The following is a 12,846-nucleotide window of genomic DNA, read 5'->3' on the forward strand; positions in this document are numbered from 1 at the left end:
TCGGTTAACCTGCTCTCAAACGATTCCTACGCCATCGAGGTAATTCTTTTTACAAAACCACACCAGTATTTCACTCAGAAAATACAATTTCAAATTAAAATACATCTACTAATTTCTACAAAACAGCCAGTTCCCGGAAATCCCCTACTGTGTCCACAGTAACCGCATGTTCCCTCTCTAAGGCTATTCGGGAACGAACTTGCCCTGAAAGAGGGGCAGGGGGTAGGCTTGGGCAGAGGCCTCTGGTAATCTACTGTCGGTTTTGGTTGTATGAAGGATGGCGAGGAGCCGTGTTGCTGTTTCATCCGCAGAGAGAATTTGTCTCTCTCTGGTTTAGTGAGTCTGTGGACTTTCCTACCTTCATCGAGCGGTTTTCGGCTTCCGGCTTTGCTCAGCTTGTTGCTCGGAGCTTCCCGCAGTGTTTATCACTCCAGAACGTTGCCAGTGCTGATATTCGGCACATTGAACAGTGCGGTACGCACCACATCCTGAAGGGGAAGAGCGGTGGTGAACCACAGTGTCTCCCATTGACTCGAGTCTCTGCTCAACCAACTCTTTCTCACAGAGGCTGCTTTATCCGCAGTGACTCTACGCTGGCTGGGAGCAAGAGTTTAGCTCTCGGTGTTCTGCTCGTTGGGTTTATTTCTCAAACGCCTCGATCTGCAATTGGAATCGGTTTATTTCTGACCCAGGTACCGATATAGGACCGAGGTGACGATAAACTGAAACACGGTGACTGTGACCGGTGAAGAGAGATCCCCCTCTGTGTGGAGAACCAGCCGTCAAACTTCTGCAGTTTGTGTGATCTCATACTTTGTGTAAGTCTCCCAATCGTGTTCAGCTGGAAGGAGCAGCGGGCGAGAGGTGCAGGAGAGGGATACTGTACTCAGTGACTGCGATCAGGAAATCGGGGAGCGAGGGCTTAACACGTCCCAGCAGAAATCTGTCCACATTGGGTGTGATCTCAGCTCCACTCTGGTGCACAACTCGGTCCCCGTGGTAGCATAGCGGTTAATATATCGATTTACAACGCCAGAGATCCTGATTCGATTCGATTCCCGCCGCTGTCTGCACATTCCGCGTTGAGATGCTCTGACTGCTCCTGTTTCCTCACACGTGCAGAGGATGTACGGGTTCGGGTTTGTGAGTTGTGGGCATGCTGTGTTGGCTCCAAAAGCATGACAACACTAACATGCTGCCACAGCGCATCGCAAACTACTCGAAAAACCGCATTTCACCGCATTTTTAATGCTTGTTGCACATGTGACAAATCAAACTAATCTCTCCCTCTCACAATGAATGATGAGCTAAACAAGGAAAATGACCCTGGTGATCAGTAGGGCCAGTGATCAATAACAGTGATAGAAGTCACAGGGAGGCAGGTGAGTTGGGAAAACAAATTAAATGTGAACAGGATAGAACGGCAGGTATTTTTTTTTTAACCCACTGAGAGGCCCTATCTCACAGAGTAAGTAGCCAGAAAGACTTTTCTATCAGACAAGCAAAACAGTATAGAGAGCCCACTACCCAGGACATGTCCTTTTGTCATTGCTACTATTAAGGAGGAGATAGAAGATCCTGAAGGCACACACTCAATATTTCAGGAACAGCTTCTTTCCATCCACCATCAGATTGCTGAATGGACAATAAACCCAGGCTCACTTCCTCAGTATTTTTCATCTCTATTTGCCCAAATTATTCAGTTTATTTTATATATATTTATTTTAAGTTAAAATTTTTATTACTTTGTCTTGCAATGTAGGTTCCTGAAGGTTGTTATCACTGGGATAAGATCTCACTGCCAGTCATTTTGAACAAATTGGGCTTCAGCCATGGTTGGCGGCTCATCCAGGAGAAGGAAAACTGATCTCAAACCTCCACTGCCTTTTCAGCTACACCATTCATGGGGAAAACTTTGGAAGTAAACCCCAAGGAAAAATCTGGAGCGGAAGTCCCTAAGGTATTCCGAAGTTGAGTTCAATGCTGACTGAAAACTCCTGTGATACTGCTGGTGCTAAACAGTATCTGTCTCTGCCATTCCTTGGGATTCATCAGCTGTGTGGAGAGGGGGAACAGACAACATGGCAACAGCTTGCCCTCCATATCATACTTCCCTTTCCTGACGTATGCTAGTGACATTGGATCTGATTCTTATTCTGAAGGGGGTTATTTTTGGATGGTGAAGCACTCACAAGAGTAAACCAAAGGGTAAAGGGAAGGACCTGGAGAGAGTGGAATGAGTCTGAGGAAATCCTGCGGTAAAATTTACTTCATGGTGCCAAGATTTAAAAAAAAAGTGATACAGAGCCACAAAATAATTGAACCTGATGTCCTGTATTCCCTTATTGGCATTGAAAGAAAGTGCAAGAGATTCTCAGAAATGACAATTCACATTATTTCCTGTTCTTCCTTCTTCTTAGGTAGATCATCATGATTATCCATGAGTTGTATCCACTTTAGAATTGTCAATGTCTCAGGTTAAAACCCTGCAGCCAGCACCTGCAGTCTCTTGTCTCTTTGTCTAATCCTGGTGTTGGCTGTGCTTGTGGTTTCCCACCCTAAATGTTGGAGAACCGCTGCAGGAGGCTTCATGTCACCAGGAGGCTTCCAGCATCAGACTGCAAAGACAGAATTCCTACTGAATATTTATCAGTATCTTCTGAACTGCCGCATCCAGAAGTGCAAACTTGTCAGCCCGCGAGTGCAGAAAAATTAATAGTTTCAAATGCGTAGATCTGCTTTCATTTGATAGCAAAACCAAAACGTTGGGCATGGGATTGTACAGTAGGCAAAAAAGCAATCACATTGTCCACAATAATCAACAAGTTTCAGCCCTTATCAAATAAATTATTGGCTTTGAAGCCTTCTGAGGAACAGGTTTGATCTATCATCCATCCATCCCTCCAGAGACAGAGATGATAATAGGTCATTCTAGCCAAACAAGCCCATAGAGATGCAAACTAGATCTATTCTCTTGACAAGAAACATCTTCAGTTGATATTAGTCTATTGTTGTTTGCACCTGTGTGGATCAGGCCCTGCTGGTCATTCTGCAGTCTTCCAACAGTTCATAGTGAGTGAAACAAGCATCCAGAAATAAAGAAGTACAGATGATGAAAGTCTGAAAAAATAAAGAGAATATTCAACATGTTAGTCAGTGGCTCTGGCGATACATGTCTGTATCTCTTTCTTCCATTGAGACTACCTACCAATGATTTCCATCATTTACTCTCTTTATTTGTGAGAATATTTTCAATTCAGAATCAGCCTTTGGCTCTTGAAGCAAAAAGGATAACTTCACTCAACGTCACTTGCCCCATCGTTGAGAAGCTTCTACAACCAATCGACTCACTTTCAAGGACATTCCATCTCATGTTCGCAATATTTATTGTTTGTTTGATTGTTTGTTTGTTTATTTATTATTTCTTTCTTTTTGAACAGTTTTTGTCTTCTGTAAACTGGTATGTTTTTTCATTGATTCTATTACAATTATTATTCTGTTCTATTAGGACAGTAGTGGATTCCCGTGGTAAATTAAATGGTCTGCATCGAACAGTCACAAGCTCCATTAGCGCTTGATAGTGCTTTCATCTAACCCTGTTGTGCTTTATTGAAATCACTACTATTTATCATGACGAGTTCTGAAATACTAAAGACGAGCTTTTATTTGTTATATTTACATTGAAACATGAAGTGATTTTTTTTTGATTTTGCATAAATGACGACACAGACCAAGGATTGTGCAGGGGGCAGCCCACAAGCGTTGCCACCCTTCTAGCACCAATATAACATGCCTACGATTCATACTGGTTGTATTGGTAATAAATGTGCCCACACCATTTAATCTATCTTGCATAATGACACTGTTCTTTTTTTTGCACAAAGTATCTATTATAGAAATTGAAACAAAATGCTGAAATTGTTTTTAAAGAAATGATTCTCATTTGTAAGCAGAAGTGATGATGTATGACGGAGATCAGAAATGACCCTAGTTTGTGATGGGGTCCAGAATTGACTCTATGAACTGTGCTGCTATTAAGAGAGAGAGGGAGGCGTCCAATGCAGTGAGAGAGAGAGAGAGAGAGAGAGAGAGAGAGATAGAAACTGCTCGAAAGATTGATGTTATGGTTTCTCTACAAGTTGTTTACCTTTCCACAAGGACACTTGCCTGCTTGCAAAGTTTTTACAGAGAGAGGAGGGCAGAGCAGGTTGATGGACAGCTGGTGTCCAACATGTGGGTATAAAGACCAGTTTGGCTGTTACACAGACAGAAATACCGTTTCAGACATTGACTGAACTTGGTTGCACCCACAAGCAGGTGGGGTTTTTGGAGGATCAATTTGTGAAAATCAATCTGGGTCTCTAGCAGTGTGAAAAGGGGCAACCGGTGGGGAATTATTTATGTGTCCACCCTTGCCTGGGTGATAATTCCATCACAGAAGAACGATCGTACGTGTTATGGTCACAGTCGGTGACTTCAACAGGATTTCGGAGGACAATGGGGATTTCAGAAGACAACGGGAAGAGCGACAGCATCAGCTCACCTCTCACCTCTCTCTCTCCAATGTTACTCAACTAACTGTCTCAAACTGAACTGATCTCTCTTCATCATCGTAAGACTATATCCATTCATCCCTAGGTTTGGCAGAGCATAGTTTTGTTCCTATTTCCACACTTATGTGTGTATATATATCTCATTGCTAACCTGTTTGCAATAATCTGAATTTATATTGCTGTATTGCATAGTTACTAATAAGCACAATTAGTTAATAGCAATACCATACTCCAAAGTGTTTTCCATTCTGCTGGTTCTTTAACCCGTCCTGGATTAAATGAGATGATTGAATCTTTGAATTATGTTAACTCAGGGCAAATACATTCGTGAAAGTACATGACAAATCTAAAATATAAAAAACGATTTCAAAATATACTACTTTCCACATATCGACTCCAAGCCATTCCAATCTGTTGTCAGCAGATTATTCATTTCTGTTTTTTGTTATCTGTGCATAGACAACAGATGAGATGTTGTCATTTGAAGAAGGCAGGTTCTGAATGAGAAAGAAATACCAATTATGCTCAGTGACCACATTATTAGGTACAGTATGTCTGCTCATTAATGTAAATATCTAATCAGCCAATCATGTTGCAGCAACTCAATAAGAACATAAGCAGTAGTAGTTGGAGTAGGCCATCTTGCCCTTTGAACCTGCTCAGCCAATCAATAAGATCATAACTGATCTGGCTATGGACACATGTCACCCTACCTGCCTTTTCCCCATAACCCTTAATTCCCATCAAATGCATGAAAGCATGCAGACATGATCAAGAGGTTAAGTTATTGTTCAGACCAAGTATTAAACTGGGGAAGAAATGTGATCTAAGTGTCTTTGACTATGGAATGTTGGTGTTGGACCAGTGGTTTAAGTATCTCAGAAAATTCTGATCTCCTGCGATCATCACACAACAGAATCTAGAGGTTAGAGAATAGTGTGAAAAACAAAAAAAAAGTCACTGTGCTGTAGTTCTGTGGTTGAAAATGAATTGTTAAGGAGAGAGAGTAGAGGAGAATGGCCAGACTGGTTCAAGCTGACAAGAATGCAACAGAAACTCAAATAACTACATTTTACAGAGGTGCTGGCTCTTTAAGGTTGTCCTAGTCGGTGAGGAGATGGTGAGAGGATAGTGGGTATAAGCTCCCAGTACTTACTAAATGCTCCGAATGATATGCACATCAAATAATGTAGTCTTTGACAACAAGTCCAGCTCCTGGCTTTCACGTGTGTCGTAGCTACTAAGCTTGGCGGAACCATTTTGGACTAAAAGGAGAAGGGGCAAAGGCAGGTTACCGGCACCTTAAAACCAGTCACTTTGGGCAAATGGGGCTCATCAGCTGTGGTTGGCAGCTAACCTAGGATAAGGAAAACTCTTATTCCATACCTCTGCTGCCTTGTGGCTATACCCACTCATAGGGAAGGCTTCTGGAATAAATCTCAAGGAAATATCAGGAACTGCATTCCCAAAGTCCCTACAATGAATTCATTTTTGACTGGCAACCCCTCCAAAGCCGCTGGTGCCAAACAGGTTCAGTCTTTGCTATTCCTTTGGATTCATCAGTGGCATGGAGAGGGAGAGCCAGCTGTAGGGGCAACAGCTTGATCTCCATTGCGTACTGCTTTAGCTTCCATATCAGCATCAAACAGCTAGGTTGCAACATCCATGGTCGACCTTGACCAGTGGAGGCCATCACCAAGGCGGTGTGCAGAACCTTGAAGTAGATAGGCTGCAACAGCAGACGGCCATGATCATACACTCAGTAGACACTTTATTAGGTGCAGGAAGTACCTAATAAAGTGGACAATGAGCATATATTTAAGCCAGTTGACATTTCATCTGTTTAAATCAGTAAACAACTTCACAAATTTGATCTGGAAATTAATATTTGTTGAACTTGGTACTTCAACAACAGAATCAATGTACTTACAGTATCTGACACTTGATTGGAGGATAGTGTGGCATGTCTCTCCCCTGTGATAATTACAAACATCACAATCAAAAGATGACAGTAGTGGCTCACACTGACAAAGGAAGTGACAAATAGAGTACCAATGCCCTAAACTGATTGCATCGTTCTCTTCCTGACATAACATAAGCAAAAATTTTAATTGCTCATTTAATCAGTTTGATTGATTGAAGTGCCAGGCCAAATTGGAAAGGTTGGGTATGGGGCGAATCAGCCGAGAACGTATCAAAGTGGCAGGGCCCCAGTCTGAGAATGAGGAACAACCTGAGGTTTGGCTGATTTAAGAGCCAGGCCAGATTGAAATGCTCAGGGTTTCGGTATCAGAGGTAAGGGATGGTTTGGTTCAGCTTGGTGCCATGTGAAATTTACTTGTCTCTGCGCTGAACTGAGGCTGCAGGCTGCAACTAATGGGCTCCTGAATTGGCTGCAATGATGACTGGCTTTGTGGCTGTGGACTCACTTTTGTGAACTTCAGTTCTGAAAGTTATTTGCTTAATCTGTCTGCTTGTACATTTTTTGTTCTACTCATTGGATGTTAGAAAGTCTTTTTTTAAAATGGTTACTTCAATTTGTGGTTGACAGTAAGGAGACGAATCCCAAGGTTGTATATAGTATACATACTTTGATAATAAATGTATTTCAAACTTTGAATTTTCAGAAAACTTCTTTCCATCTATCTGGGTAAAATATACACAAACCTCAGTGAGCTATAGGGATGGTTATAAATGCACCAAACTTTTCATGATTCTTGGATGAATCTGGGTCAGTGAGGAGTTGTGAATGTGAGAGTTTTTCAGATAAATACACTGGGAAATAAGGAAGCAGGAATCCAGAACTCTCTCCCATTTCATTTGTATTGAAGTCAATGGTGTTCAGGAAAATGTTGAGAGATGTCATTGAACTCAATTGGACACCAATAGGCCAGGCAAGATTGGTTATGGGGAGGTGCTTTCATTAATAAGAGAGATGAGGAGGAACTTCTTCAGTCATATGGTCGTAAATCTGTGGAATTCATTTTCACAGTGGCCAGTGGTGGCCAAATCAGGTGTATTTAAGGAAGAGATTAATAGGTTTTTGATTGTTCAGTGGTTCAATGATTAGAGGGTGAATGCATTTGTGAAAAGAATCAGCCATTGTTTGAATGATGGAACAAACTTGATGGGTCAAATGACCTATTGCTGCTCCTCTATCTGATGGTTTTGAGGATAAATGGAAGAGTGAGAGATCAGAGACTTGTCAAATGATTCAGTGAAATGTCATCAGGAGAAAGTCAACAAATGTTGGAAATTTACACACACACAAAGTGCTGGAGGAACTCAGTAGATCAGGCAGCATCTATAGAAGTGAATAAACAGTCACTACTTTGAGCTGAGACCCTTCTTCAGGAAAGAGGAAGATGTCAAAATAAAAAGATGGGGGAAGGGGAGTTAGCATAGCTAGAAGGTGATAGGTGGAGCCAGCTGGGTTGGAAAGATAAAGGGATGGAGAAGAAGGAATCTAATTGGAGAGGAGAGTGGACCATAGGAGAAAGGAAATGAGGAGGGGATAGTCAGGTGAGAAGAAGAATGTGACCAGAGTGGGAATTAGAAGAAGAGGGGAGGGGGAAGATATTGATATTCATGCCATCAGGTTGGAGGCTGGCCAGACAGAATGCAAGAAGTTTCTCCTCCACCCTGAAGGTGACATCATCTTGACATAAGAGGAGATCATGGACCAACATGATGGAACAGGAATCGGAATCAGGATTAAAATGTTTGGTCACCGGGAAGTTACACTTTTGGTAGACTTGATTTGAAACAAAACGGTTGCTGTCATGCACTAGGTTGATTTGCCACAGCAATATGTATCATTTGCATCGAATCAAATCAAGTCAAACCAGTTCGAATTTTTAATGATGCTGATGATATGGACAGGAGATCAGACGTAAGTCACATTTACTAATTCAGAATTCTGCTGACTGACTTTATATGTCCTCTGAGGACACTAATGTGCCTTGGGTTCGCACCTGACCAGGAAAGTTGTGTTGCAATATCAGCACAAAAGTTTATGCTCGTATCTGTGGGGGGAGCAGAAGGCTGGGTTATGGACTGAGCCTCAGCTGACTGTCCCACAGTGTGTTAAAGGGTGAGTGAGGACCTTTACCCCAGGATGGCCATATCAGGGGCCCAAAGAGTTTCAGATTCATCACCAACAATCCTCATCCAGACAAAAAATGAAAACATTTAAAACAATTTTATCACCTGGAGCATTTTCCTTGAAGCAGATGGATCCATAATGAATATTTTCCTCTGTGTCTGCAGGGACAAAATAGAAACAAAGATGATAAAGATAAAGATTAGCTTTATCTGTACATGAACATCGAAACGTGCCAACCCTGACCATAGTCTTTGGAATGTCGGAGGAGACCAGAGGGCCCAGAGGAAACCCACACAGTCATGGGAAGAATATACAAACTCCTTACAGACAGTGTCAGAACTGAGCCCAGTCACTGGTGCTGTAAAGAGTTACATTAATCACTACGCTACTTTGCTGTCCCAATTGATTTGAGTTTGTTCAATCTGCTGAGTTCCTCCCGCAGTTTGGAATTTGCATCTGTATCAGGAGGCCGAAACAAAGCAAATGCCAGTCAGTGAAGAGTATCTGTGAAGAATCAGTCTAGATTACACATTCAGGGACTTGAATCCAGAACTTTCTATTTCTGAGGAAATTAGTTTATCAGAGAAAAGTAAAGGTTAGCTTTATTTGTCACATGTACAAAAAAAGAGTGAAATATGCCGTTTGTGTCAAATCCAATCAGTGAGGATTGTGCTGAGCAGTGTGCAAGTGTCATCACGCTTCTGGTGCCAACATAGCATTCTTCCTAATCCTGCAATTTACTAACCCTAACCTGTACATCTTTAGAATGTGGGAGGAGATTGGAGCACCCGAGGAAACCCATGTGGTCACAGAAAAAATGTACAAACTCCGTACAGTCAGTGGTGGGAATCAAACACTAATCTTACTGCTCATGCTATAAAGCACTGTGCTAATCAGTACACTACTGTTGTGTTCCATTGACATTGCAACATAGCAACCTGGAGGGCACAGATTCAGAATAGAGAGACAGCCATTCAGAACAGAGATGAGGAGGTCATCTCTGTGTGACCCTGGATATTAGATGTTGCGAATCTGTATGGTCACATGGTCTCATGGAGAATTTGGGTTAATTCAAATTGTATTCTCTGGAATTTAGAAGAATAAGAGGAGTACAGATGGAAACCAACAGAATTCCAACGAAGTGGATGCAGTAAGGATGTTTCCTACAGTGGACAGTCCAAGACAGTAGTCATTCAGGACTGAAATGAAGAATTCCCAGACAACAATGATCCAGGTGAGTTCTCCACTGGTTGATGCCAAATAATTAAATATAATCATGGAGTTAGGCTTAGACAAGATGGATTAAATAATTTGTGGAGAAGGCTGGAATTTGGAAAAAAGATTCTTCACGTGAAAAAAAATCAGTGTGGTCTGATTTATTAAAAAATATTTCAGATTTTTCAAGAAACATGGCTCTATCATTCATGTATATTCAGAAATACCACCTAATTTCTTGAGAAAGCAATGGTGTCTAATATGACATGTTCAAACTACACTGACATGTTGACAGATAATATTCAGTGATTCCAGACACATTGAAGTACTGCTGAAATGTGGTGGAGGTATTCAATAGTGGAAGAGATCTCATGAAGTGGATGGTCACATTTAGAGCACAAGGACCGTGGACTCATTCTAGAACATAGAACATAGTATAGTACAGCATATTACAGGCCCTTCGGCCCACAATGTTGTGCCGACCCTGTAGCCACCGACCATGTTATCCATTTTCCAGAAGTGTGATCCCAATGTGTGTATTTATTTATTGATTGAGATACAGCATGGAATTGGCCCTTCTAGCCTTTTGAGCCATGCCGCCCAGCAGCCTCCCGATTTAATCCGAGCCTAATCATGGGACAATTTACAATGACCAGTTAGCCTACCAATATGTCTTTGGACTGTGGGAGTAAACCAGAACACCCGGAGAAAACACACGGGGTCACGGGGAGAACATACAAACTCTTTACAGGCAGTGGCATAATTTGAACCCAGATCATCCATACAGTAAAACATTGTGCTAACTACTACACTATGTTGTGGTTTATCTACTTTTAGGTCTTAACCATAATGATCCAGTGAAAATTAGACCCTTGTAGAATGCAGAGTGAGGCCTGTGTTGTTTGAAAGAGACTGGGAAGGAGTGAAGGGTAGTAGGCACTAGATGGGGTTTTGGATTGATCAGTCAGTTTTGTGATTGAGATTCAATTCCTCTATATATAGATTTTGATTGCAAACCTGAAAACTATTGTGTTAATAATTTCACAAAAGTACAAGCAGAGAAATTCATTGAATGAGAGATTGATCTATTTACCTTTTTGTACTGCCTTCCTGCTCACAGACATATATTCAGCAATATGGCTGGTCTCAGGCTCTGGCATCGCATTCGTTCCTGAAGAATAAACATTTCATTTACTTGGCTTGATTTTCAAGAAGTAACATTGGGTATCTTGAGAAAAAAGTGCCCTATCAATAATGACAGCCACCAGCATGAGGAGAAATACTGTGTGATCGCAGTATTAATAATGTGTGCTAAAGGCATTCAATGTTACAATGATAATATGGGGATTGATTCAGAAAGTTAATGGAAACATGTTGTACCACACTACACATTAATATATTGTGGAAGGTCCAGGTCAATTCCCAGTTTTGAATTCCAGTAACACAGAATAAATTAACTTCAACAGGTTTTTTATTGGGTAAATGTGACATATGTTAACAGCAGTAGATTGAGTCATAGTTATCAGTGGAGAGTGATAACTTCTTGTCCTCACCAACCAACCTACTCACCTTCACGTCCTGCACATAATTCTCCATAACTTCCGCCATCGCCAACAGGATCCTACCACCAACCACATCTTCCACACCAACCCCACTTTTTCTGGGATCGCTCCCTACACAACTGCCTTGTCACTCATCCCTCCCTATTGATCTCCCTCCTTGTACTATCCTTGCAAGTGAAACAAGTGGCACACCTGCCCCTGCCACTCCTCCCTCACAGCCCCAAGCATTCATTCCAAGTAAGGAGACACTTCATTTGCGAGTCTGCTGGGGTCACTTACTATATCTGGTGCCCCTGATGTGGCCTCCTATATGTCAGTGAGACCCTTCGTAGATTGGAAGGCCACTTCACAGAGCATCTTTGCTCCATCCAACTCAAAAAAATGCTGGATTTCCTGATTTAAATTCTCCTGCTGATTCTCATTCCAATATGTCAGTCTGAGGCCTCTACTGACACAATAATACTACATTCAGGTTGGATGAACAACACCATATATATTACGCCTAGGTAGCCTCCTTCCAGATGGCATGAACGTTGATTAGTTAAACTTCCGATAATGGCCCCATCCCCCCACTTCACCATTCCCCATTCCTATTTCCCTCTCTCACCTCATCTCTTCCCCTGCCCATCACCTCCCTCTGGTGCTCCTCTCTCTTCCCTTTCATCCCTCGTCTTCTGTCCTCTCCTGTCCGATTCCCCCTTCTCCAGCCCTTGAGTTCTTTCACTAATCTGCTTTCCAGATCTTTACTGCAATCACACCCCCTTCCCGGTTTCACATATCACCAAGCACCTTGTATTCCTTCCTCACTTCCAGCCCCAACTTCTTACTCTGACTTCTCCCCTTCCTCTCCAGTCCTGATGAAGGGTCTCAGCCCAAAACATTAACTGTTCATTCTTTTCCATAGATGCAGCCTGACCTGCAAAGTTCCTCCTGCACTTTGTGTGTGTCGCTCAAGATTTCCAGCATCTGCAGAAGATCAGCGTCTCTGGACATTCGCGTCAGGCATCCAGACAATGAGGCCGTCTTCCAAAACTATCAGGCTCTCATTGTGAATGTTATTGTCAGAGGGTGGTGATATAGAGCGAGGGTATTTGTCTAATTATGTCCAGGCCAAGGACCATTCTCTTACTTTTGAATACTGCATATGTCTGAAATACTGTAAGGCCATTGAGTCTGCACCATTCAATCATGGCTGATTTGTTCTATAAGACTATGAGACAATCTCAGGGCACTGAGATGTGGACTGTTCATCTCATTGAATTTGTGTGAAATAGAGCCTGTTATGACACAAATAGCCTGTTTTGATGGTGTATCCATTTATGATACTGTGATTCTCTGACACCTCACTGACTGAACCTATAGTGATTCAGGACCCAGCTTCTCAGTACACACATGCACGCACGCACACGCG

The 12,846-nt window shown here is 42.1% G+C and overlaps 1 protein-coding gene across 1 annotated transcript in view; it reads right to left on the minus strand.

Annotated features, from left to right (window-relative positions):
- Window positions 1-810: 810 nt before the first annotated feature.
- LOC132405565 (uncharacterized) overlaps window positions 811-12,846 on the minus strand; it is a 43,461-nt gene continuing 31,425 nt past the window's right edge. Inside the window, exons 13-17 of the mRNA XM_059990472.1 lie at window positions 10,967-11,044; window positions 8,763-8,816; window positions 6,484-6,527; window positions 4,934-5,050; window positions 811-3,120 (exon numbers count right to left, since the gene is read on the minus strand). Coding sequence (XP_059846455.1) covers window positions 4,979-5,050; window positions 6,484-6,527; window positions 8,763-8,816; window positions 10,967-11,044 — 248 coding nt within the window. The 3' untranslated portion in view covers window positions 811-3,120; window positions 4,934-4,978. The remainder of the gene's footprint in view (window positions 3,121-4,933; window positions 5,051-6,483; window positions 6,528-8,762; window positions 8,817-10,966; window positions 11,045-12,846) is intronic.

The sequence above is a fragment of the Hypanus sabinus genome, chromosome 15 (genome assembly GCF_030144855.1).
Source record: "Hypanus sabinus isolate sHypSab1 chromosome 15, sHypSab1.hap1, whole genome shotgun sequence".
NCBI classification, from domain to species: Eukaryota; Metazoa; Chordata; class Chondrichthyes; order Myliobatiformes; family Dasyatidae; genus Hypanus; species Hypanus sabinus.